This window comes from Ammospiza nelsoni, chromosome 9, assembly GCF_027579445.1.
Source record: "Ammospiza nelsoni isolate bAmmNel1 chromosome 9, bAmmNel1.pri, whole genome shotgun sequence".
In the NCBI taxonomy this organism is placed as follows: Eukaryota; Metazoa; Chordata; class Aves; order Passeriformes; family Passerellidae; genus Ammospiza; species Ammospiza nelsoni.
In genome coordinates, this window is record NC_080641.1 from 14,730,270 (window position 1) to 14,757,125 (window position 26,856).

A 26,856-nucleotide genomic window follows, 5' to 3' on the forward strand; every position below is an offset into this window, starting at 1 on the left:
CCTTGCAAGCTCAGAGGTTTGGCAATGGAACATTGGCAACAGGACTGTGCCAGTTGTCTGTGGCCTTTCCTGCCCTGATATTTTGAAAGTAAGTAAATAATAAGGAGGAGCAGGAGGATGGATTCATACCTGAATGGATTCATACCTGAAGTTCTTTGGAAACTGGGGCACAGAGAGACTGCCTACAAATACAGTTAGTTTTCTAATATTAAATAATTACTATTGTCGCTTCACTTTATTTTACAGGCAAGAGATGGAGAAGCTATGTAAAAATGCAAGCTTACCATTGCAGTGTTTTTCACAGAGCTGAAAGCAGATCACAAGACCCCTGAGTGTAGTACCAAGCTGAGGGATGGTCTGAAGAGGCAGGGAGGTAGTGGCAGCACACCATCAGAAGAGGCATACAGAGCTGTAAAGTGAGCAGTGCCCATCATTCCCATGCATTACTGAATCAAAAGGAGCCAGGAACTTCACAAACCTACAGTTAGCCTGAACCATTGCTCCACAGAAGTAAATGTTTTTTATTCAATATAAGGAAGAAGTAAGTTACTGTAATTGTATCTTGAACTTATTTGCTAAGACTTTGAAATGTTGTTGTTCAGTCTTACACAGTCATTGTGCTATTCACAGCGCAAATCTGGGCAAGGCAATATCAAGGCTTAAGTTTTCCATCTGACTCAGACCAGGAGTTCATCTTAATGTCTGAAGCAAAGGTGCCTTCCCTCTGGTCTGGGAGAATATGGTAGCTATCAGGCTGCTACAGAGCAGACCTCTAGTTTTTCCTTTTTCCCCACAGTTCTTTCCCTGTCTGTGGAAAACTTAGCTTTACCCTGGCACTAGGCCTGGAACTGAGGTTGTGTCTCTCAGGTGACAATCCAAAATCTCTCATTTCTGTCCTCCCAGCCAAAATGGTCCATGTAAGCACAGAAGAGCATGAAGAGCATCTGGAGGAAAAGATGCTCATGTAGAGGGCTCTGCCACGGTGGTTTGGGTGCACTGTTGAAAGGGCAGGTGTGGGTTCAGGGTGCCTCCTGTCCTTTGGAAGAATGGAGTTATTACCAAGTGTGTAAGTGGCCTACACATCTCCTTTGATTTATAGCAAGCAATTATTTTCCTTTCTTTTTACCACTTGGAAGGGAAGTACACTAGCACAGCAGAAGGGCAGGCGAGAGTTATGCTGTTTACAGAAAGAAAAAGTTAAAAAGAGTTGAATTCCAAGCAATTCTACTGTTGTTTTCCAGCCCAGTTTTCAGACTGGAAACTGGCTGAAAAGTGACAGTGCAGCTGGACATGAGGTTGTATGGCCTATGATTTTTAGAAGAGCCACAAGCGATTTTCCAGCTTTTCCATCAGACAGTTGGTACAGACGGCAAGACTTCCACAGGGATTTGCTCCAGGTCTTCCCCTGTGCCTCTTGCAGGTGCCATGGGGAAGCCTGGAATAGCTGAGCCTCGGGGATGATTTAATTCCTTGCTTCTGCCCTGTCATTTAATCTCCATTGTTCTGCCTGTGAATATGGCTTCTGACAGTATGTTTGCTGCCTTCTCCATCAAGATCACTTGTGCCTTGCTCTGGGGACAAGTGACATAAAGCCCTTCTTGCTCAACAAGCGAGGCCCCTTGTGCTGCCATTACAGAGCTCTGACTGAATGCAAAACCCAAGATGGTATTGCTCATACTTAATCAATTGTGTCACTGCCGAGGTATTGGTAATTCCTGTGCCTGCTAGGCAGGCTGGGAAAATAGTAAGGAATGGTCAGGAAGAAAAATCACTTTCCAACAACCAGACGTGCAGAGTCTGAAGTGGCAAAAATTTATGGCATCTGCTTCTTGGGCCTGAGACAAGATGACGCCATGCAATGCAAGGTAAGCTCGTCTTTTTACTTTTGTGCTGCTTTCCTCTCTAAATCTCAAACATCAGAGTTTTCACTTCAGTGCCATGGATGAAACTGTTGATTGAATGCTCTCTTCTGTTGGGAAAATATCTGTTTTTTGCGTGGTAGGACTATTGCTTCTCAGAGCAATACTTGTTTACTGAACATTTTAATTATTGCTTATTGAGAACAGGATAAATCGAGCTTGAAGTCCATAGCACTAAAGCTATCCACAGAGAGCCCAACTGTGCCTGTTACTGTGCTTAGATGATGTCAGCATACCATTTACCTAACCCATAAATGTCACTGATGTGATTTGTGCTGCTGAAGAAGATTTGGGGAGAAATTCTAACACGCAGCGAAAGAAAGAAACCTTTAAGGAACAGATGGACAGGCAGGATTTTCACACTCACTGTTCATATGTAAGAGCACAGAGAAGCCCATATTTAAGGCAGCAGATTTCTGCTGGGGGTGAGCACATCTTGCACATCCTTTGGCACCTGTGCCAAGGAACCACCTTCCCATGGCAGGCTGTGCCCACAGCAAAGCCCTGTGTGAGCCTGGTGGGCCTGAAGAGGTGCCAAGTGGGTGCCAGCTCCATGTCTGCCAAAAGAGTTATCCTGCCAGCAGGGGTAGAGATGGCATGGCTGGACCAGGGGAAGGGCAGATACCCAGACACACCAAACTCCTTTGAGCAGAGCTTGCTCCTGCCTCTGCTGGAGCTGTGGGTTCATGCTGTGCTTTTTCAGGGATGTAGGGCACTGGTGAGGGACAAGGGGAAGCTGCCTCTACCAGCCTTTGAATTCCAAGTAGAAATTTTGCTGTTTGAGAGGAAGAAAAAAGTCTTGCAAACTCTTGTGCCCTGCCTGCTCTCAGCCTGTGGTTCCCTGGGTGGGCTCTGGACAGAGTCACTTGTGACTCTGAACCTGTGCTGCAGCAGCATCTGCAACTCTGCCTGCAGCTTCTCCTCTGAGCTCCCTGCTGTGCTGCCCCTGAGTCCCCCTTCCAGCCCAGGGGACACCTTCTACTCCAGAGGTGCTGTAGAGGGCAAGGGGAGGTCAGAAGGAAAGCTGGGATATTTTTGATTTTTTTATTTTTTACAGTCTCACAGTCAGCCATGAGACAATGTAGGTCAGTGACAGGGCAAGGCTGGGGACACTATAGGTGTAGCTGCTCTTTGTGCATCAAGGTGTCACACAGCATGTTCCACAGCCTGTTTTATTTTTGGAGGGGTAGCGTGAGGGGAAAGTTACACCCTCTGAATTTAATTCTTGATTTATGTGTGCCAAGTTGGGTGCATGTTTTTTTCCTTCTGTTTTCCCCCCTCCTTTTAGGGGATGAATTTATACTTTCTGGTCTCCATCCTGTTTGATGAATTCATGGTGCCATCTGCTGATTAGAGATGGAATTAGCACGGAGCTCTCGTCTGGGATAGCATTCTGCACTACAGTTCAAAATAGAATTTAATTGTGATTAAACAACATTTTTAAACATGGAAAGCACACAATGCATGGACTTTCTTTTTCTCACCAGAAAAGCTAAGCACCTCTAAATTGCCTTGACTGCTTTGGCATATATTCCTGTCTGTGGAGGAGCTGGAATAAGATCTGTACCTCCAAAATGTCATTCTAAAAGCACAGTGGAGGCCAAAGGATTTCTCCTTGCCCCTGTGCTCAGAGCATTTGTATACTTTTGCCCCTGCTCCTCCTCTCAGACTGAGAAATAGCTCTCAAAAATATTTGAGCTTTTTGTAAAAAGGGAAGATCATGTTTTTTCCCTTTTTAAAAAAAAAACAGCAGTAACAAAACCCAGCAGAGCAAAATGTATGCTTTGAATTTGTTTGTGAAGCAGACAAATTCTTTCCCCTTTTATTTGAAATCAGCAATATTATGCAATATGATCACACGGGCAAAGCTGCAACTTAGAAACCCCAAACAAACAAACCACCAGTGAGTGAGGAAAAATTGATCTTGTCTTTACATAGATTATTTCTAAATTTCAGATTTCCAAAAGCCTCAAATCTCTTGACTGGGAAACAAATAAATAATTTGCCAGTTCTACTGATGGTACATGAACAGGGATGAGCTTTGCTCCTGCAGATCTCTCCTCCAGCTGTCTCATGCTATTATTGTCTTTCCTGAGCTGACTGCTCCTTCTCTCCCAAGCTATCTATTTCTCCTGAAGCAGCCAGCTCTTCAGGAGTTTTATTCCTGGCAGATGAACAGCATCGCCAATCTGGCAGTCAACCTGGAAAACAGGGTATGGGGCTAGAGTAAGGGATCCAGGACACCTCCCATCCCCAGGTGGCTGTTGTCTTTTGACAGGCTCTCTATGAAGAGTGAGCAATAGAAAATGTGTGGGAATCAAGGGGAAACATCTTTAAAAAATATATGTACTTCACTGAAAGCAGAAGAGCTGAGAGGCTTAATTGAGATACTTTTGGCTTTGCTTCTGAAGTATCTGGTTATTTTTTCATTAGAAGAAAACACAAAATGTATCCAAAATGGCAAACATTTTCCACATAGGCTTTTACAGCACAGTCCCCTTTCTGTCCTTTTTCTGTAAGCACAGTGATTGCTCATAATAGCTTGCCTGTGTTCCTAAGGTTAATAGATAAAATAGATAAGAGATAATAGTGTTCCATGTAGCGGTGCTTTAGGGAATACTGTGAATATTGAGGTAATTGGGGAAGTCTGTAATGGGGAACAGGGGGTCACTGAAGAGAAGTCAAGGTAAGATTAGAAAAGCTGAGCTGCAGATCTCAGGAATACTTGATAAAGGTCAGAACTAGAGGCCACCGGATCACTTTCTCTTGAAATACAGAGTCAAATGAAAAAAGGAGAGGGTAGGACTAGAGCAGCACCCATTATTTCTGACATCTAATTATTGTATACATATTGTTATTTTAATAGGATTAGCCAGCAGTAATGGTAAAGCAGAAGTCCCTTCCCTTTATATACCTGAGAGATTAGTCAGCCTACCAGCAGTGCAGTGGCATGCTTAGAGATGGGCATAAAAGATGATGGATTGGTTAAGAAATAACTTTGATGGTTTCCTTATCTCTTTGTACAATTAGGTTCAACTTTGAACAAGCTGTTAATGGCAGATGGTGGTGAGCCAGCCACAAGTTAAGAACAGGCTTGAATTATGCTATAAATGGACAACCAGTATTTACATGAAGAATGTTTGGAATTTGGATGGTCATTATTTTTAATCCAGGTCAGACCTGTTAAATTAAAGTCTTTCAGTAAAAACAATGCAAATGGGATTTTTTTTATAATGGGCCTTTTTAATCCCACCCCAGGGATAAACACATGGAATATTTTTTCTTTCTAGTAAGTGTAAGAGGGACAAGTTAGAATTACCTATGGCTTCTCAGTTTAAAATGTTCCTCAGTCATTCTGTTGTATCAAAGCCCATACAAACTCTGTTGTTTAATTGGAATAATTTGTGTTTGATGACTCCTGGGTACCACAGCCATGGAGCAGGACTGCAGTGAGGCTGGGACTTGGAGCTGAGGTCAGAAGGGTGGATGGTTTGTGTCTGCAGGAGTTGGTAGCACAACGTGGCAAAAGATGAATGGGGAAGTCAGAACACAAAGAAACAGAGATGCTGTTAGGTAGTAGCTTCAAAACACAATTCTTTTTTGCCATGCTCTTTTGGTAGGACTACTAGGAGTGTAGAGAAGGAAAATGAAGCAATGTGATGTGTGTCTATGATAAATTCCTGTTAAAGAAGGAGAAAGCATCAAGATAATTATTTGGAAAAGTAATTAGAGGATATTGGAAACTGGATGCATAACTTAAGTGGAAATTAAGGACGTTATGGTGGGAATAAATTAGGGTACACATTAGACATAAAGAAAAGCAGATTGCATTTTGTGTGAGAAAAATCTTGGCCTGATGAAAGTGATAAGCCAGGAAAGTTTTGGAGGGCCTTATATTTTTGGTTTTTTTCACTCTTCACAGTGGTACTAGTGGCTGTGCCAAAGAGACTAACCAAAAAATCATTACTACAGCATGCCTGCACTCCCTTGGTGAGATACATATGCTTAATTTGAGCAGAGATCCTGTGAAAGGCAGATGAAATCTGTGTACAGGATTGTGAAGAGATGACTTCAAGTTTTTCAGTTAAGTCGGCAGCGTGATCTTTGTAAATAAGCCTTCTCTGCCTCGTTTTATTACAGCAAATACACAAAAAATATAGGGTACCCCATTGGTGTGTGACAGCCCCCACTGTGCAAAGGAGCTGGATATTGCATATCTAGCAATTTCCTTAGGGCAGTAGCCTGAGGCTTTAAGTCAAGAACTGGACCTCCTACAAACCCATGCTGTTGGAGTGTGCCTCCTCTCTTTTATAGGTCTGTGTTAACATTGCTCTTCAATTCCCAGCTCTTCCATAGACACGCTGAAGTCTGAACACCAGGAGCAGCCTGTAAGGTCAGCAAATGCCTCTGTCTGTGCCACTGATGTTCTTTTCTCCACAAACATTTGTAAGCACTGCAGTGCCAGCTCCTGGGCTGACTCCTGCCCTCGGCTGCTCTTGGTGCTCTGCATGCTCCAGTCTTACACGAGCTGCTGAAGGGAAGCAGGGCACTGAAACACAAACTCAGGTAGCTCATGCACCTTCACACTGATCTTCAACTTATGCGGACCTGAATTTACCTGGCAAAGGAATAGTTAAAAGACTTGGAGCCAGTTGCAGGTGAGTGAGAAAACAAAGAGGCTCATTAAACTTTATGTCTGCAAGTCAACTGTAAACTGCATAGTGCCATTTTTCTTAATGTTTTGAATTTTAATTGCATGCTGTCTTAACTAGTAAACATTTAATCTTACCTTTTCCACATGGAAACAGAGAATGAATCTCAAGTTTCATTTAAAAGCTGCACAAGATTTTGAGGAGCTGGCATCCATGTTAGTATGTAGGATACAAGTTTGCTCTCCATTTCAAGGACAAGGAAGATATTTTCACTCTGAAGTACATCAGGGACTTGGTTTTACTATCCACAAAGCAATTAATAGTATATTAGTAGATATGACTATATTCAGTGTTTGCTGACAAGTCCACATGCTTCTGTGCACAACATATTTTCTTCTGAATACAACATTCTTCTTAACCACCAAAGAGTACAAATATTGGTCTTAGTGCTTGAGCAAGTCGCATATCAAACAAGTGAATCATTCCTAAACACCATGCTTTACTGTGGAATTGCTGAATTTTTGTGCAGATCAAAGCTGTGACAAATTTTCATGTTTCACTGAACACGGCTGTACCCATTTGTTCTGTTCAAGCAGACTTGGTACAGAGAGTATTGCAGTGTGCTTCAGAATGAGTTCTCTTCTTTAAAGCTATTAAAGCTATTCACATTGAAAATAATAGAGCACAATTTTAAGCTTGAGCTGATTGAAAAAGTTTTCATGGAAAGTTCTCTCAGAAAGTACCAGTTTTCCTGAGAGGCACTCCCACTTTGAAATTCTCTTTAGTTCTCTGGTGTACCCTGCAGCCTGTGTCATTGACAGTGGGCTATTTTGGGCAGCAGAGAGCCTGCACACAGACCTGGCACAAACTGTGACCATGCACTCATCCTTCTTGTGCCTTCTTAGGCTGGTGACTCCCTCCATCACAAGGTGTTTTTCTTACTGAATCTAGTTTCAGTTAGGAGCAATAGCATCAGCAGAGCAGCAGATGTGCTGGGACATTGTGCAACAGCACAGAAAGTGCCTCAGCTGGATGCAGAGCTCACAGATTTTCACAAACCTGTGTTGATTGCTACCCTGTTGGTATCATCTGATTTACAGAGATTCCTAGCAGCTGACAGTCAGGCCTTTGGTGGTTTTCTCACAATAGTTCTACAAAAACAAAAGTTTGGAAGGGATATTTTCAGGTCTAATATCCTTTATGATGAATATTGGTTCTGTTAGGCAGTGATTAAGTGGAAACTGGTGAATCACTAAGGCTTGAATTTGACACAAAAAAGTAGAAAGGTAGTTTTTGTTTATTTTTCCAAGGTAGATATATACTTCTGTTCAGAAAGAGAAGCTGAATGAATAACGAAAATTACTTGAACTTCTTGAATACAAAGGACACATATGGGATGTATATATTTGCTCATATACATAAATGTATCAGTCAAAATTGTAGAAGTTAGTAGGAATTGGAAATGAGTGTACTTATGGAAGTTGGTGAGGATTCTCCAGACTCTTTACCTTGGGGTAAATTATTGTCTCAATGTCACTTTTGTGGGTGACTCCAAAGGATATGGAAGAAAAATGGTTTAAAAACAGGAGAAAAGTGCTGAATGCTAATTTGCTTACTCCAGAGCTGAATGGAAAAGGCATTAGGGAAAATACTCTGAATGGATTTGGCAGCCTGTGCCATAAGAAACATTACCCATAGCACATGCAGACAGAGCAGTTAAATGTCAAGAGGAAACAATACTTTGGTTTTTTCCTTGAAACTCATCTTAGTAGATATGTTGTTAAGAAGTGTAAATCTGTTATAAGACACAATTATTTCACTTATTAAACATTCTTTGCTTCTGCTAACAGCTGGGAAACCATGTGTAAGAGGTAAAACATATCCTCCTGATGCCTGGGGAGCCAGGTGTTTGGAAAGTCAAGGCTGTGTGTTCATGGGCTGGTAGAAACAGCAATGTTGGTGTGGGGCGCAGGGCAGCCACTCTTGGAGAAGAGATGAGGATCAGAATTCATGGCAGGAGCAATTCTGAGCACCTCCGTGCCCTGGCAGTCTGTCCTTGCTGCTACATCTCACTTCTGTACTTGGAGCTGCTTCCACACTTCACCTTTATTCCATTTAAAACACAGGTATGAGTCATCCTGCTGCCAGCAATGGGACTGCTCATTTCCCGTGAGTAAGTCTGCATGGAAACGACACTGACATAAAATGCTAGATTTATTTGCCAAAGACACACATGGTTAGATTACATTTATGTTAGATATCTCTTTTTTCTACCCATCTCTTTTCTACCATAAATCAGTGCCACAGGATTGTTAAATAAATATTTACATGAAATACATAGAGAAGGTTATACAAATTAGGTTATATTGACATTGATGATCTGTTTTATATTAATATTTATGCTCTTTGGTTTGTTACAGGTGAATTATAAATACTGTGTTTCTTAAAGCAAGGTTTATTTAATAGCAAGTTTTGAGGTAATTTTCCTGGCATATTTTGTGGAAAGCTTGTTTTTGGAGCACAACTCTACTCAAAAATCCTGTATTTCCAAAAGTGATAGGGAAATTTGGTAGCATATTGGAGTCTGATGTCCCTGGAAATCAATCAGATCTGGGGCCAGAGGAACTTCCAGGAATCACCCAGGGTCAGGTAGTTCAGTTGTAGCATATCTTTCATAAAAGTAATGAGAAATCTCAGTAAGTTAATAAGCTTGCAAGTCATCAGATTTTCCACATGCAGTCATGTAGTGCAAATGCAATAGAGTGTATTAATAGTACTCCAATGTAACATTTTCCAAGCGTTTTGTAGTAATACTGGTTGGGTCATGTACTTCTAACAAGCATGAATGTTCCTTGGGGAAGACTCAGAGTATAAGTGCCTTATAGTACCATAAAATGTGGAATAATCAAATCTGTGAAGGACAGGCCACAGTGAAGCTGACAGGAATACACGATGCTTGTGTATTGTGGAACAGACATCCCCTCTATTTCAGTGAGGATCTGGAGGAAATTATTTTGAAGAATATGCATTGTATACATTAAGCAGAATGTAATTTCACATAATGCTCAAATTTCCTACTTAATCAACATGTGGCCGTGGAGGCCTTCCAGAATAGAAAAGACCTGGAATTGCTGCTGTTACCCCAAAATCTTTGCCCGGTGTCCTTTGCTCCCCTTGTGTTTATTTTCAATAGCACCAGGCTCTGCACTGAGTTGTTGGACAGTCAGGGCCAGAGTTTGGAGAAGGTGATGCTGAGGTGCCACATGGGTACCATTCCCATGAGTTAGTCTTTTGGTGAGGACATGCTAGAGTGCGAGCCTGACTTGTGGCTGAGGCTGAACAAGAATTGTGTCTCGACAACATTTGGTTAGTCTGCATGCTGTTATTTTGAGAAAAAAACAAACCTATAGTTGAAAGATGCACCCAGTTAAGAGAAGTTCCAGGTGAACATAATGTATTTGCATTGATGGACCACTGGGGTAAGGTTGATTCTTCCTTTTGTAAGAACTGTTCAACTGTTCCTGTTCACATGTCTTTAATTGATGGCAGAATTACCTAATAGCCAGTGCTGCTGCAAATGACTTTATAGCCTAACAATGTCTTTAAATTTCAGCCCCAGACTCAGTCTGATGTCTGACCAAATTTGTGCCCAAAGTTTGACCCTGTCCCCTGCTGCAGGGATGCCCAATATATCCTTACACATAGACATCTTCCCTGTTTTGTCTGCACTTAAGGATGCTTCTGGGCAAGGCTGTGTGTGAAAGTATGGATCTGCAGGTTCACATCTCCTGTGATTGTATGTCATGGCAGTCAGTTGTCACCTGCCCTGTGGTGGTTCCTGAGCTCTGCAACAGCAGAGCATCCTGTCCCAACTTAAAGGGAAACATTCCTCACAGCCCTGGAGCTACAAAATCTTTTAAGTCAGGGACTGAAATATTTTGTTCTGTTAAAACTTCATACACACACACTTATACCCTACATATGATGATTTACAAGAGCAACTTATGTTTTACAGATTGCATGAACTTCCAAGTATATTTTAATATGGAAACATTTCAGTTAATATCATAATCCATGTAATGGATTAACATCTGTTTCTGATTTCCCAAACCTCGGCTTCCAAACTCTTCAGAAATTAATGGGAAAGTCAGTAGACAACTTCAGCACAGAGTGTAGTATTAATTCTTCATGTCTGTTTCATTTTACTTTATTTAGACTTGAAAGATATTCTGTCTTACTGGCATGAGTTCAGAGATCTGCCCTCATCACCCATGAATGGGAACCACATCACTACATCCTCATATATTATAACTCAAAGGAGAATTTTGAGGGAGAATAGCCAGAGAAATTCAGCCCAATCCATGTCATGAGCTGTATGAAACAGTTCTTGTACTTTCCACTGGTATGAGCCTTTGTTGTTATTTATGACCTAGTTGTTAATTGAGATACTTGAATCAGCAGATTTAGAATTTATTTATTAATGAAGTCTTCATTTCCCAACAGAAAGAGCCTTATTAACCCCTGTCCTGTAAGCCAGTGAAGAACTGGGCCAATCTAGGAAACTCAGGTTTGTTGTTTCAGTCCTAATATGTCACACTATGGAAGATTTGAAGTTGATTTCAATGGTAATTATGAAACAAAAGAGGAAGGTTTATATAAGTGCTATCTGTGTGTGGCTTTCTGTGTCTTAAAATCTGTTTGTGTTGTGACATGTGAGATATTGCCATTTTATTTGGCAACTGCATTGGTGCATACTAGGTAATACAGTGTCAGGACACTGTGAGTACTGGGGGCTCCCATGGGTCTGGGAATATCCCCAGGAGATGAAAGGGCATTTGTAACCATCCCTGGTAGGTGACTGCTAATTCAGAGTAACCATTTTAACCTTTCTTTTATGCATTAAAAAAAATTTGAAATTAACCATCCTTGTTTTCTTTTGCATGGAACAATTTTTTTGCCATTAGCATGAGTATGTAACTGTCACATACAAGGTATTTTGTGCCCTTATAAACTCAGCATGTGCTTTTTTGGCACTCCAATATTCCCTTGCTGCAGCTGGTAATTTACGCTCTTCATTCAATATAATCTTGCCAAATTATATGAAGTCTAGTTTGACCCTTACCTCTGTACATCTAAAAGTGATGGTATGAGCAATTTTTTTATGTCCAGAAGTAGGACTGAATGTAGAGGAGAGTAAATGCTCAGAGTGCTAAGTGCTCTCAGATTTGTATCTTGAGATCAAAGACCTAATCTTATCAAATTAATTCCTTTTTCATGAGTGGTAGCCACGGAGTAGCCAGAGTTCAAGAACATAATCATGTTCAAAAAAGTTTCATAACCTAAGACTTGGTGAGTACCTCAGTTATACAGGTGATAACAAGGATACAGGCAGGTCATGGCTGTGACTGCAGGGCAGAGGATATTTAAATAAGAGACGTGTCCCTGGCCATTAGGACCAGAAGGGTAGACAGACTTGAAGGCTTTGCAAGAGAAGCAGTTGGTGAGAGAAGAGAGATTTTGGCAAGAATGAGGGAGAGAGGGATTGTAATAAAAAGAAGCAGGGTAACAAGGAAGACAAACCTTTATTTCATGTAACTTGGGTTGCTGCCCACCAGGCTGTGGCAATTTTGCTCTCACCATAGGGAGGTGGGGGTGTTTTATCCCATGCAGTTGCCAATGGGAGCTCCATTGCTTCAGTTCTGCAGCTGAACCTGCAACATTTCTGTATGTTTAGAAGTGAGAGCTGGAGGCAAGGGTGCTGAGGTAGCCCAGAGGGAACAGAGCAGTCTGAGCACTGCAGTGAGACCCTGTGAGGTGTTAGTGTTCACCTGGGTGACTCTTTAGGCTCACAGATCTGTGTTTCATAGCTGAGCATTGCACTGGGGCTGCAGCCATGACCCAAGCTGGAGGCATGTGCCCCTGGGCTGTGAGACAGTCCTGACTGTCCCCAGCTGTGCAGGAAGGTGCCTGCTTTGGGTCCTGCACATGGGCTGGCACTGGAGTGCCTTCATCCTCTCAGTAAATCAAAGCCTATCACACATTGATTCAAAGCCCTCCTAAATAAATGAGCCTTTCAGCTGATGTCAATAGGATTTCTAGTTTCTTTCCCATTCCTCAGCATCCTTGGGTCCCCAGGGAATATAATCAAGCACAGGAGACTGTAACAATCAGGGCTTGGAGATTATGTGGTATCCAGGCACAGCCTTGAGGAGTTGTGTTTGCTGACATTAGGTTGACTACAGCTTTACGGTCATTTTACACATGACAGCACATCAACTCTGTAAACCTTGCTGGAACAGGAGATTGCCTATGACTAGCTGCTGTGAAATGGAAATGATTTCTCTGTCTCTACATGGACTGAAAATCATGGCTGCTGTTTGCTAGTCATTGCCATTTCTCAAGCTTCTAATTTAGTGTAATTTTGTAGTGGAGACAAGGCATTAAAGGAGCTCACAGTGCAGGTGTGTATCAGATCCCCACTTGATCAGTGCCTCCCATCAGACTGAATGGGCTTCACCTTGAGAGCACAGATCATATTGTATTTTCACAACTTCAGTAGAATTTATTCCAAGGGAAATCTGTGCTCCTGCACAGAGAAGTATTACCCAAGGTCGCTTAGGGTAACAGAAATGAGCTGTAGCTGATGTGATTTCTGGTGGACAACCTGTGGATTCAGGATTTAGCATAACTGGTGTAGAGTTTGAGCCCTTGGGTTCCTGTGCTTTCAGGGAAACTGTATGGAAATAATACATGTGCTAGCCTGCCCTTTGCACCATAACAATTTTGTAAATAATGATTATGCCTGTTCTCATTTTTCAGATTTAACAAAGCTATATAAAGTTTGTGGTGCAGTTAAATTTTAGTATAATAATTAAAGTATGGATTTAAGCATAGTTTTGTACAAGTTAACTACATTTTGCTTTAAGCTAGCATAGAAAAATTGAAAATGCTTTGACCTATTGTTTTTGACCAAAATCAAATGTTCCTGTATGGTCCATAACCTGACCACTCCATATGTCACAAGAAAAACAGAAATGTTCCATTTTTGTTTTTTGTGATATTTTACTTCACATGACTTGAAGCGCAGAAAAGATTAGGATAAACAGACTTTATGCAACATAATATCCAAGTACAGAACATTTTATAAGACAAAAGGAACAAAGACTCACACTGAAAACCTGCTGGTGCCAAATAATCATTTATTTTGCTGTTGTAGACTTGTCCCTGCCTAAATGACAGGGGCTTAGCCACAGGAAACAATATTCCAACAAATGCTTGTGAAACCCTGTATAATTCCTGTCACATCAAAAGCCTGTGTGAAATTGTGTGCTTTTGGCTTCAGTGCTCTTTTTTTCTCACACATACAGAAACAATAGATGAGAAAGTATTTATGCTTATCAAGAAAGAAGGCTACTTTGCTTTCCAAACACATCAATGAATCTTAAACTGCAGGTCTGAAGTTTGGGTGAATTTCAGGGCTGATGTCAAATATTGTGCTCAAGAGCTTTTTCATCATGCTCTCCATGTTCTTGTGGTAGCTGCTTGTGAGGTTTCGGATGGCTTCTGTTGTTTGCTCTTCTATTTTGGCAGAGAGGTTACCTTGGGAGCCCATTACCTGAAAAGCAGAAGACCTCTGAGCAAAATGAGAGGTTACATATAACCATGTTTATTGTACTTTTCTTCATCATGTAGCACAAGCATAACACAAACACATCATAGTGCTTCTGAACCGTGAGGGTTTGATCTGGGTTCAACTGGAGGCATAAAAACAGGATTAAAGGCAATTCTCATATGCTCATTAGCAATGGGAATCTGGGAATCTCCCTATGTAATGAAAGTTTCCCAGCTCACTGTGGAAAAAACATTGTATATGTTTTGTCTTTTATATGGCTCATTTTAATTTGGTTTCTATTTTAATGACTAGGCAGCTAAGTTCTATCACTGTGTGCCTTCGTTTGGCCTCACTGAGAGTGCCTGTGAGTGCAGCTAAGGACCAAACATGGAAAAGCCTTCCTGAAAATGCATAATTACAGTTTCAGAGTACTTGAAATGTCTTCAGCAGTTAGTGATGTATAACCCTCAACAGGCCTCAGACAAGGTCTTTTAATGTTACATTTTCTTATCTGGCGAAATACCAGACAGCTTCTGGCACAGTTAATATCAGGACATTCGCTTAGAATTTAATTGACTCTGGACTCACTGAACATTTTAGCAAGGTTATGTTATAAACAGATGCACACGTTCCAAATCTGTGACTTTGCTCCCTCCTCCCCTACTGCCCCAACATCCCTTGAATTCTTCCCTTATGGAAAAGTCCTTCAGATACCAGCAGAGAAACTGATTTCCAGCTAAAGAATTCCATGTGGAGAGAAGAAGACATTTCTGCATGCTGGCAGAGTAAGAAAGGAATAACTAACACATTGTTCTTGTTTCTGCCACGGTTCTCTGGGGTGGACTAGCAGGTGGAGCTAACCTGTGGTATATTAGTGGGGTACCTAGAGCATGACCAGAAAAAAAGGAGGGGTCATTGACTCTATTTCCCATGTGGTTTCAGCCCAACTTAGCCCTTAAAAGAAAGAAAAGCATCTTTTGCATAGGCCACCTTCCCTTTTCCATTTATCAGTACCTGGCAACATAGTAAGACATTTGTCCATAATCCACACGTAAACCATTTTTCAGTTTGGAAGAAATGTAGGCTGTAGACATAATAATAAGTATTGGGAAAGGATTATAGTTTTCTATAATATCTATTTTTAGCTGAAATTTTATTATATCTTTTAGACAAATTGCAAGGGTTGCATGCGGGAAAGGTTGTACAGCTTAGACCAGATTTATGGAACTGAATTTTTCCACTGGGGAAAGTAACTTTCTAGAGATCCCAGATGTTTGCATGTTATCCAGCGACTAAATACTTTTGAAAAGTCTCAAGAAAAGTATTATAATTTTAAGAGGAGCCTCTGCAGACCCGCTTTCTTGGCTCATGCTAATGTTGTCATTTGAGATAGTAAACTCTTACACTTCCATGTGTTTTCCCTCTCTTCTTCAGCTTCTGAGTTTGAGGACATTTTTCTTGCAGAATGCAGGCAATGCTCTGCTTGGTTTATGATTTTTGCTGACCTTGAAGGTTTTTCCCTTATTTTTCCCATACATGCTTTATGCTAGTGTAATTTCAAAGCTGCTAAAATATTACATTGGCTCTGAAGCCACAAGAAAATTCAGAACTAGGCTGCACATCTCTAGAGTTAGGTGACCTCAATGAGTGAAAAAACAAAACTGGTTTGAGATTCAGGCAAAAAATTTTGCATGTTTTGAAAAGAGATTTTGCGTATTGTCATTCTAACCTCAATATTTATTTTTCTGTTGTTGTTCTTAATTATGGATGGATATGAAGCCTCTCATAGTATAAGAAAATTTCCTCCTCTTTGGATGCAAGTGACGCAAAGTATGAGGAAGGATGGCATTAGAGGAGACTGTGACAGAGAATTAAAAATCCTTGTGTCCAAATACCCAAGAAAGTAAACTGAACCAGGCATCAGAGCTCCCCCTACACTGCCTTGCTGGAGCTCCTGGCTGCCTCCAGACACAGGTTAATAATGATGGCATTTGTCTGGGAAGGTAAATGTTCGACATAATGGGGTCAGGGAACGTGGAGGAGGACTGCAAGTATCTTGTACAACATGCTGTCATTTGAGGAGCAATATGTGCTCTGTCCTGCTCATGTGAAACCTTCCGTCGACAAATAGTGGCCTTTCCCTGCAGCTTTAATTTGGTTGTGGTGAAAAAAATGGAGTTCACAAAAAAGCAGCATCTTTACTCTTCTGCTATCAGGACCTAGAACAAGAACTCTGGCTTGACTGAAAAGGTGAACAAATGTTAGAGGTATTTATACTTTATTTTGGTGTCAGTAAACAACAGAAACTGTACCCTTAAGACATTTTTATCTGGCCTGCCTGTGTGACAGTGTGTCTGGGGGTTGGCAGGTTATGATACCAATACTTTGTGTGTATAGATGTTCCTAAGGGTTGTGATCCCTGCCAGAAAATGTTTTATGTAAAGTGTGACTGAAATGACAGGTTGGTAAAACAGATTTTGTTTGACCTCTTTGGCTTTTTTTTTGCTTTTTTTGCCTGCTTTTGCACAAAACTTTCCTTGTCATTGCATGATACAACCTGGGAAGAAAAAAAAAAGACCAAGAATGTAGGAGGAAGGTCACCTGGTGAAAAGAGAATGGTTTGTGAATTTCATGGAAATACTAGAGAAAAATTCAAGATGCCATAAAAGTATAAAATGGGTTTATTCAGATAGGAAAATATTGAGTCAGACCACTTTGACTATAGAAACAGTGAAAACCTCTGAAGTTTTGGTGACTTCAGTTGACAAGGGATGTAGTCTTATATGTAATGAAAAGAGACAGCTGAAGTGGAACAGAAATGGAAAGAAACATTTTAAACTTTTGTTTTTACTGACACATCCATGTTACCGAATCCTCCAGTTTCAGAACAGGAACTACGTCTGTCTGTGGTTATAGAAAAAGGACCCAAAAGTATTTTTCCTTAAGGGACATACATCTTCAAAGCATAAACATGAACCAAATATGCAATCTGGACCATTTTAGTGGTGAATGTCCACAATTTCTTCTACAAATGCATTCAAAGCCTGTGAAAAAGTCCAAATGAAGCATACAGACACTGCAGATGACGCATCTGCGTTTAATCAGTATGACCACACTGGTTTGCATGAGTCTCCAGGTAATACTCTTGGAAGAAATTTGGTTTACCATTGAGAAGTTTGGTAAGACAAAAGAACACACACAGGTTTCTTACTTACATTTGTTTCCTTGTTTCTAAATTCCTTCTCCCTCTGTAGTCTGTAGTGGTCTATCTCAGCTGTGGCTTCTTCCTTGGCCTGCTTCAGCCTTTTACCCTTTCCTAGAGGGGCAAGAAAGAGGCCTTTATTTCATACCTTCCCTGTATCCCCAAAGATGAATCTCTCTAAATCAGAGATACTTTAGCTGCCATAGTAGAACACTGACTTTGCTGAAAGTCTTGTCCATTGGATTTATTTGCACAAGAATGGTCAAAAGAGACAAAGTGATTTATTCAGAATATCTTTTGACTGCAAGCAAGGGGTCATGCAAGTACCCCTCTTCTGAAACTAACTTCCTGTGCAGAAGCACACCTCAAGTGAAGAGCTTCTTGATTTAGTGACAACAGAAGTCTTTCTGCGAGTAGACATCTTCCTGCAACACAAATGCTTTTTTTCTAATCACAGCTTGGTGTTTAAATAAATATCTATCTTTTCTTCATCAGCAATAGTAGCAGCCAGATAACAGATTTTAGTTGTCACGGATGGGAAAAGACGTTATTCTGTAAGATTTCCTGTATTGATTGGTTGCCAGAATCCCTTCATCCCACACCAACTGGATTCTGCTTAGAGCTGGCAGATATCCAAAACAATGCAAGATGTCTTAACCACTACCAAACTGAGTTGCAACTTTCAAGCTTTGTCCTTTCTTCCCCCACTCTTTTCTACTAACCTTTGTTAAAAGCAGAGGTGGATGACTAAGAGAAGGAGGTCAATTCTTTGCCAATGCACAGAAACCATGAAAGGGATTCAACGTTTTTTTGCTTTTCATTTTAAACAAGAAGGAGATCTGTAAAGTGACATTTCAGGGTGTGGTGGAAACTAGAGCCTTCCTCCTCTCCAGGCTTGCTTGCATACCTAATTCTGTTTGCTGTGAATAGTTTGTTTTAGGTAAAACACTATGGGCTTGTCAAATCAAGAGCGTGTAAGTCACTGCAGGACTGGACATAAGATCCTTCCTGGATCTAGCAGGGTTGTCATGTAAAGAACAAGAGTAAATGGTTTGATGGAAATGTGATGTTTAAGGTTCTACATTGAGGAGCTGGCAAGCTTGTCATAAAACCCCTGTGGGCTTCTCTGTCATTTATCAAGTCAGTAAAGTTGCATGGAACTCCTCAGGTCCTCAGGATTCTGCTGCACTACCTTGTGAGGAAACAGTAATTTTCTAAGTGTACACCTCTTGCATGGAATGTTGGTATGCTATACTTGATTCCTGGGCTGGTGCTGATTTTTGGGGTCTCTTTCTGCTGTACAGCTAGAATTTTAGGAGTGGGAGGAATATGGTTGGTCCCTTTTCTTAACAAGAGAAATATCTTCAGTGGCTGAAAAATTGCTTAGTTGCTTAAATTAGGATATCACAAGAATGTGAGAGTGGCAGCCTAGGCAGCTGTAAGAGCCATCTTGATCTCTTGTGGCACACTGATTTATTTACTTAAGATAACAACCTATTTAACACCACTGAGCAATACAAACTTTTTTTTTAGGCTCTTAATTCAAGCACACAAGACAGAAGATACCTTTTCTCCTTTCCTGAAATCCTACAAAACATTCTCTGTCTAGACTAGGAAGACGAACATAAATATTTCTCATTTTCTTTCTGCAAGCTGTTACACTGGTTTGGTTACATCTGAGCTGGGCTTCTCAAGCCTTATCAGGAGTGTCATATAGCAACTTGCTCCCACTGAGCATGGCATAATGAGGAAGCTGAAGCTTGGGAGGAAGACTGTTTTAATACATCTGACAATCAGCAAAAGCCTGGGTAAAATACCTGATTCAGCAGGAAATTACTTCTCCAGCTGAGTGCTCCTTCCAAAATAATTATCTGCAGATGGGTGAGTAGAAGCAGAGAGATGCACAACATGGGAATTACTTTTTAAATCTTGATTCCTGGACTGTTGGCTTACTGTGGAACCTTGGGGGTGGCATGTACACAGGCTTTCTACAGGAAGGAGCAGCCTACTGAGGAACCACATAGCTTTATTGACTCCCAGTCCATCAGTGCAGGGCTCTCACGTGAGGGACATTATATTTCTCAGAGTCCTTCTCCCTTGAGCCACTGTGCTTATGTATGAAGGGGAGACAGGCTGTTTTAAACCTAGTGGGTACTTTTCCAGAGTTTGTATTTGTTTGAAAAAGGCTGATTTCCCCCAGCTTCTGCCACTCACTGTATGAAGTGTTGGGACCAGGATGAGCAAACTGACAGATCTGTGTAAGAGCCTGACATAAGTCTGGACAACAAAATTTGGAACCAGGTTCAAGTCTGTATTTTGAAATTTCCCTTATTCTCCTCTCCAAATCTGGAGCTGATCAGCCTTTTGTAGAGTTTCCACTTTGTAGGAGTGGAGCTGAGGGGTGATTCTCTGGAGCTGGCAGTCAGGGGGAGTGACTACGATGAAGCTTTGCCAATTTCACCAGCTGAGGAACTGGATCTCTATAACAAATTAAATTATTTCAAAATCAGTGGGATTTTAATTTCAAATTCCATCTGGGGGGCCATCTGTAGTAAATATGTTGCATATTTGGCCACCAGATAGATAAATATATCCATTTAAAATGCAGAAAATGGAAAGAGATTAACTATAAAACAACAGTTCAGTTGCCTCTGACAATGTAGACAGTGAACCAAAGAGTGTATATATACACACATACGTGTCAGCTCTTGACAGTGCTCTGGTGTAAGCACAATACATAGGGTGTCACTGGAGGGTGGCAGCCATTTCATTTTTCCATGATGCCTTTAGGATTGGCACAGCAGGAACCTGCTGCTTCCTATTTAATTAAGTGGAAAAGCTGTGAGTAAATTACTGCTAGTCCAACAACGTTGTGGACAGAATCGGCAACTGCCAACATATGTGATGGTGCATATGCTGCACCTGATTAAGTTAAGCAGAAACTAGAGCTTAACCTGCTGTTCCACTAGGGACAAACCAAAATTAATTAATCAGTCTGTTGTTAACCACTTGTCTGCTACCGTAGCTGTGCAATACAGGACCGCCTTTTCAAAGCCTTACTGATCTGCTGGGCTGGTTCTCTGCAGAGCACAGCCGAGCTGAAATCAACCCTTACACACTGAAGGGGATGGTGGAGCACTGAAATTTGGCCAAAATCATGCAAAAAGAGGGAAAGAAGTGCTGGAGGATGGGCAAACTAGCCTGGCCCTATGACATTTCCTCAGGATCACAGAGGTGAGGTACAGAAAACCCCAAATTTGAAGAGATTTTTTGCCACAAAGGTCATGCTGTGGGAGCCAGGATTGCTGGCCCTCTGTCCCTCCTTCCATCCTTGAAGATGGGGAGCAGCAAAGCAGCTGTGCTATGCCTGGTTTCCTTGTCCACAGCCTATAAATTTTTAGGCATTGTGTTAAATTGGCCAAATTTAAAAAAACTTACTGTGACCAGTCAGCACTGTACAGGATTTTCTTGCCTAACATGGCAAGGTGTTATTAGCATAGAGAAAGGCTGTATTCTTCTTTCTAGGTATTTCTATGATGTTCCTTAAACACTTTGCTCTGGTTAGATCCACAAGAACTGGTGTCTTTTAGGTTGCTGGAGTTTTTTAGATCTTGTAAGAAAGACAGTAGGAGGCAAAAATGTTGCATTCTAATTTGTTCAAACACTAAGTTATCTTACTTTCCAAAAACTGCAATGCTAAAATTGGAGTTTTGTTTTCAAACATACCATCTAGGCTCCTAGCTGAATTTCTGCATAGAAATCAAGTCGTTTGAAGAAGCTGCCAAAAATTACTCATATTTTCTTAAAATAGAACCATTTCAGTTGTCTTTGGTAAATTGTCTGGAAAATGGGATTTGGGGATGTGCATTGTGACAAAACGGTTTTGTACTTTTAATAAAATAGAGGCAGCTGAACATTATGTATAGCTTTCTCAGTAGATAAAATATGTCTTGGATATTGTCCAAGAGAGCGCCATGGATATAATTCTGTTTACAATATCTTATTTTGATTAACATTTGGTTTTAATCTGTTTTTTTATAATCTTTCATCTGAGTTTTCTTTTTATTAGGCATGAGAAATTCAAGGGAATATATAAAAATCTATAGGAGAACAAGTTTTGCTAAGCCCAGTGTTCATGACACATTGTTTCCCTTGTTTTACCCAAAAGGATTTTCAGGAATTGATGTCTTGGCGCTGACAATGCTCAGTTATTTCTGGGATCTAAATTGTGCTTAAAGTAAAAATTATAGATAAAGCAGCACCATGTTCAAATTGTCAAAGGATTGCAGACTGGTTTGGCTTGTGTTTAATCAATCTAATAATTTCAGCCTTGCACATGTTCATTTAATTGATTATTTAAATATTAACAATTTTTCAGGTATAAATGACATCAGCTAATGATATCATGCCAGAAAAAGGGTATTGAGCAAGAAGTAAGAAAAAGCATGTACAGAGGATCTTTAACATAATATTTTTGTTTTGTTTTGTGTGTATCAATATAATTTTATTCACTGATTTTTTTCAGTTACTTCAAGTGGCTTTTACATTACTAACAACTGCACATATGTCAGCAAAAGCTAGGCCCATTAACTGTTTATATACAATATTATGTGTGTTCACACTACATTTTGATTGGTTATGTGAGTATCAACTGTAAACATCAGGGTAGTTTTGCCAGTCCCATTTCCTTGCAAATGCCTTTTCCTGGTGTGTCCCAGGAAGAAGCTGCCAGCTGCTGTCCCAGTGCCAGCACAGCAGCCAGACCCATGGTGCAGTGGTGTTGTGCAATGCCTGCTTGGGGTGACAGACGAGGTCACAGGGCTGGGAGGGCTCAGTGCTTTCCCTGGCAGCCCAGAGCTGCAGAGCAGGCCCTGAGCAGCAGCTGCTGATCCCAGCTGGAGCCAGGTGGATCTGAGCTGCCCATGCTGGGGTGAAGCAGCACCTCCCTCCTTGCTCCACCCAGCTGAGTGTGCACAGGTCAGCCAACTGCACTGCACAGATCTGTTGCATTTCATGTATTGCTTTTCAGCTTCGCTTTTATGCTCAGAGACAAACTCTGCAATCCTTTGTTTTGATCTAACTGCAGAATCAATGTGGGGAAGACACTGCTGAAGTAACTCCAACTTAGAATAGCCAGACTTATCTCTAAAATAATCCCTTTTGCCCTTGTCCCACAGTATTTAACTTATGCTGGCTTAGTTATCTAAGGTGGTGTAGTGACAGTGGTATGAAAATAGTTTAATCAGGGACAACACGGGCAGTTTGTTTTGTAGCTTCACTGCAAGCTTCTTTCAATGTTGAATATAATGGTTGTCCAGGTATATTTATGCTGATTACCTACAGATTACCTTTAACGCTTGGTTTAGAACAAAATCCAGGGTGGATTTATTTAAACTGTTTGCCCTTGATCAACAAATTTTGTAAATTCTTGAGGTTTTTCATGGAATCACACTGAAGTGCTGAGGCTGGAAGGAGTCCATAGGACACACTTCCTGATGGAAGCAAGGGCAGCTTGATTGGGGCCATATCCAGTGGGTTTTGAATGTCTCTGAGATTGGAGATTCCCCAGCCTCTGGGCAGTCTGTTGCTCCTTCACAGTCACTGGGTTGTTTTGTTATGTTTAAATTTGTGTATTGAAACTTTAATTTTCCTTAATAATTTTTATAAATGCAAAAAATTATGATCTTAAAAGTAATAGAAAAGAAAGCCATAGTGATGATATATTTTACTCTGAATAATTTTACTGATAGCAAAATTCTTAATAGCTGTTTTTCTGTAGCTGGTTAATAACTCCTACTGGTGTGTTAGTGTTGAGGTAAACACTGGTAGTGGTTTAATTCAAGTTTCTGACTCAGAAGGGTGTGAAGATATTTTATCTGTAAGAAATCCTGTTTTTATCACAAGCACTCCAAGTGAGGCTGAGGTGGTGACAAGGGAATGTGTCTTTTGCAGAGTAGAGTAAATGCATCCATAACTGTGTCTGGATTCTGCAAGACATTCATCTTTGGTCATCAATTTTATGTTATAATTTCTCTTTTCATTTTTGGAGTTTCTTAATTTATGGATTTGCTTTTTAAATGACTGTTGTAGAAAAAGCTAAAGTGACTCTTCTGGTTTAAAAACAAACACAAATCAAATTAAAGCCACAAAAAACCCCCTCCAAACCCAAAAGTAATCCACTTCAAGCTAAGACCTGATTCTGTAGTCTGTGTTCAGGCCAAACTCCTTCCACTGAGGCTGTGGCTTTCCAGGTAGTGTTCCCTCTTGATTTGAGGGGCAGTGTTTCCTTTGCCCTACATGAGAAGGGAAAAACCATCCCTCCCAGAGCTCCTAGTTTGGCTGTGGAAGAGGTCAAAACACTACTTAACTATCCCTTGCCTTCAGGTTTCTGCCTGAGAGTTCTGTTTTATGAAGGTGGGAGGATTTGCTTTAATCTCTACTGTCTGCAAGGCACAGGCAGTGCCTGGGTGCTTAGTGAGGGGACTTGCCTTTCTATTTATTTTTGTGTGCTGCTGTTCAAATTGATACATCACACTAAAGATTAATGAGCATACAACAATGCTGATTCACATGCAGAAGGGATAGGGAAACTACACAAATTATTCTGTTTAGCTTCCATTTCTCCACGGAAAACAATATTCCTTTAATTGTGCTCTTGCTCCACATGACATCAGTGACATCCATTTTCTTTGTATTCTGCTGCTGGTTTCTGAAGCAAGATCACTCCAGAAAACAGCATTAATATTCCAGTGCTAGTGCAGGTCAATGACTCATGTGGTTGTACCTGCACTCAGGAGAATAATTGCTTGTACCATGTAATAAAACTTCTGTGAATGATCTATTACAGTACTGAGAGTGCTCACGGTTTTACTGTGACTTTGATTACTATCAGGGTGTTGAAGTCTCCCCTTAGTTTTCATATAATTTTTTGAAGCCCAGCTTCAATTAGGAGACAAGTTACTGGATTTTGCAAGTAAGGAGGAAGACGAAAAACTCCTAGCAAAACCTATTAAGAAAAGTAAAGAGTTTGGAGTCTAGTCCTCCAGAGCTGGCAGCCAAAGGCATGTAAGATTTTAATTTAAATAGCAAGGCAGTAATGGCATTAACAACACTGAGATAAAGGAAAAACAAATGCAGCTGACAGGATGAATATAACAAAGAAAACATTTTTTAATGTTTTAAGGCACATGTACACGTAGACACAAGCACAGGGGATTTTAAGCAAACTCTGAATATTCAGGCTTGAGTAAGTGCCTGGCTGTAGTCAAGGCACAGCACTAGTGCATGTATACAGATGAAATAATCTTTTTCTGTGAGCTACTGTTATTCTGAAGGGCTTGCACTTGAGAAGTACAGTAAAACCAGGCCAACTACTTACTTTTTTTGGCTTCCTCCAGTTTGTCCTTGGCACGTTTTTCTGCCTGCAAAAGCTGCTGGATTCCCTGAGACTGGCTGGTCATGCTGCTTGCTGGGGCTGGTGAACTTCCGTGGAGACTGGAGCTCAGAGGGAGTTTTATACAGCTGCCAGGCTCTTCCTTGTGTTTTTTGTTCTGTGTGTTATTGCAACAAGCTTCCAGATTGTACCAACCCAGCTGGCTGTGCCTGGATTGCTGCTGGGCACACAGGCCTGGGAGTGCAGTCAGAAAAACACAGCAGTGAGGCTGAAGGGAATGTCCTCCTCTCCTCAGGGTCACAGAGAACTTGAAGTCTCTGATTAACACATTGGGGCAAAAAAGAGCATTTCAGATGGCTTGTATTTTAACGGGGATTTTTTTTTTTTTAGGCTCTTATTTCTGAAGCAGAATACAGTTAATCTTGTCTAGGAACTGAGGGGAAAAATATTTTCTTGGCATTTCCTTTAAATAAAACTTCCCCTCAAAGTGAAAAATCAAGTTCAGTTAACAATTAATTTTGGTTGAACACCAATAACTGCTTGCAGGCTTCTGTTTAATGTTACTTCTCAACAGTACTTATTGGGCTTTTCACTCTAAAAAAATATACAATAGGAATGAATTCATTGGGGACTAAAGTTTAAAAAAGCATTTAGTGATTGAGGTATGCTCTGCCTTGTAATCTGCCACGATGGAGGTGAGTGGAGATGAGATGGACTGAGAAACTCTGGGATTAGCTCTAAGACCCAGACTTTTGCAAGGTATGAATGGTGGGCTAGGTTTTACTTTCAAGTCATAATGCACACAACAGTCAAATGAATGCCTGTGCATGACTGTAAATGCACATCCCATTCCCTACAGAAGGGAAGAGTGGTTTGTGAGCTACTGCATGAGGAAGCAGCATGTTCATCTTCTGAATCCTCATTAAAAAAACCAAAAAATCTCAGCTGTTACAGGTACTTCAGCCATTGCATAGGAGAGGGACATGTCATGTTGCATAATTAAGATAGATTTATTTTTTGTAAAAAAATACCTCACAGCATGAGTAAAGTTTATTTATTTCAGGTTCTTGATAAAGCTCTGCCAGGACTGGAGATGACCTCCTGATATAAAAGTTTTTTTCATGCTGCAATTCTATACATATAGTTATATATTTATACATGTGATACAATTTCTGCATATATTATAAAATACATTTATATAAAAATTATTTGGGGCTCTCTGTTAATGGCTCTTATTCTAGGGCCCTTTGTTTTCTGGGGCTTCCCAGGGCAGCTGTGTCATGCTGCTACTTTGCTGTGCTAGGCTGTTACCTCTTCCTGATGAGGAAATATGTACTACACGAAGTAGACTATTAAGCTGTTTTTATCCCCTGCCAAATAGCTGTAGGTTTGAGAGAAAATGGAAGGAGAACCCTCTGGCCCTATTATTGTCTTTGGCAGTGCTCTGAATGACAGCAGCACTGAGACCTGGAAAAGGAATTTGTTTTGGTTTTTGTTCTATTGTTTCTGTGCTATTGCAAAGTCAAATTTCACTCAAGCTCCGCCTTTCTTACAGTGTACCAAACACTGCGTTTATTTCTCAAACACTGAGTTTATTTCTTCATCCAGGAGCTGTGTGACATGTTTGCTTATCTCCAGCACTGAAACCAGAGGTTCACTCTAACTGCAGGACAGCAGACATGGCACTGTTTTTAGAAGATTTTAATGCGTAGCCTTGAAGTTTATTTTATTCAGACACAGAAGAAATGATGATCAATTCTACAGAAAATGTAGAAACTGTAGGGTTAGGAAGCCATTTGCCACTGTGATTCAGCTACCAGTGATATTACTGTCAGAGAAAAGCAGAAGTGGAAAATGAAAATAAAAAATGACGAGATCTGGTTTACTTGGGGCAGGAAACTTGAGCTTCGAACTTTAAAGCAGAAGTTACTTAAAAATTAAATAGGAAGTGGAAATGTCAGGCTTGTCTCAGACATCAAAAGTAAATCCCTTTCCAGGCAAAGGGTCTCGTCAAGCAAATCCCATTGCTGGGAGAAATGTTACAGAACTACTGGCAAATTAAACTGCTTCAGTTTCTG

The 26,856-nt window shown here is 40.7% G+C and overlaps 1 protein-coding gene across 1 annotated transcript; it reads right to left on the reverse strand.

Annotated features, from left to right (window-relative positions):
• Positions 1 to 13,753: 13,753 nt before the first annotated feature.
• ATP6V1G3 (ATPase H+ transporting V1 subunit G3) lies at positions 13,754 to 24,914 on the reverse strand. Its single transcript, XM_059478475.1, has 3 exons — positions 24,764 to 24,914; positions 17,399 to 17,499; positions 13,754 to 14,186 (listed from the first exon to the last, which is right to left on the reverse strand). Exons 1-3 carry the CDS (start codon positions 24,843 to 24,845, stop codon positions 14,013 to 14,015), a joined length of 357 nt encoding a protein of 118 aa, XP_059334458.1. The 5' UTR covers positions 24,846 to 24,914; the 3' UTR covers positions 13,754 to 14,012.
• Positions 24,915 to 26,856: the final 1,942 nt, after the last annotated feature.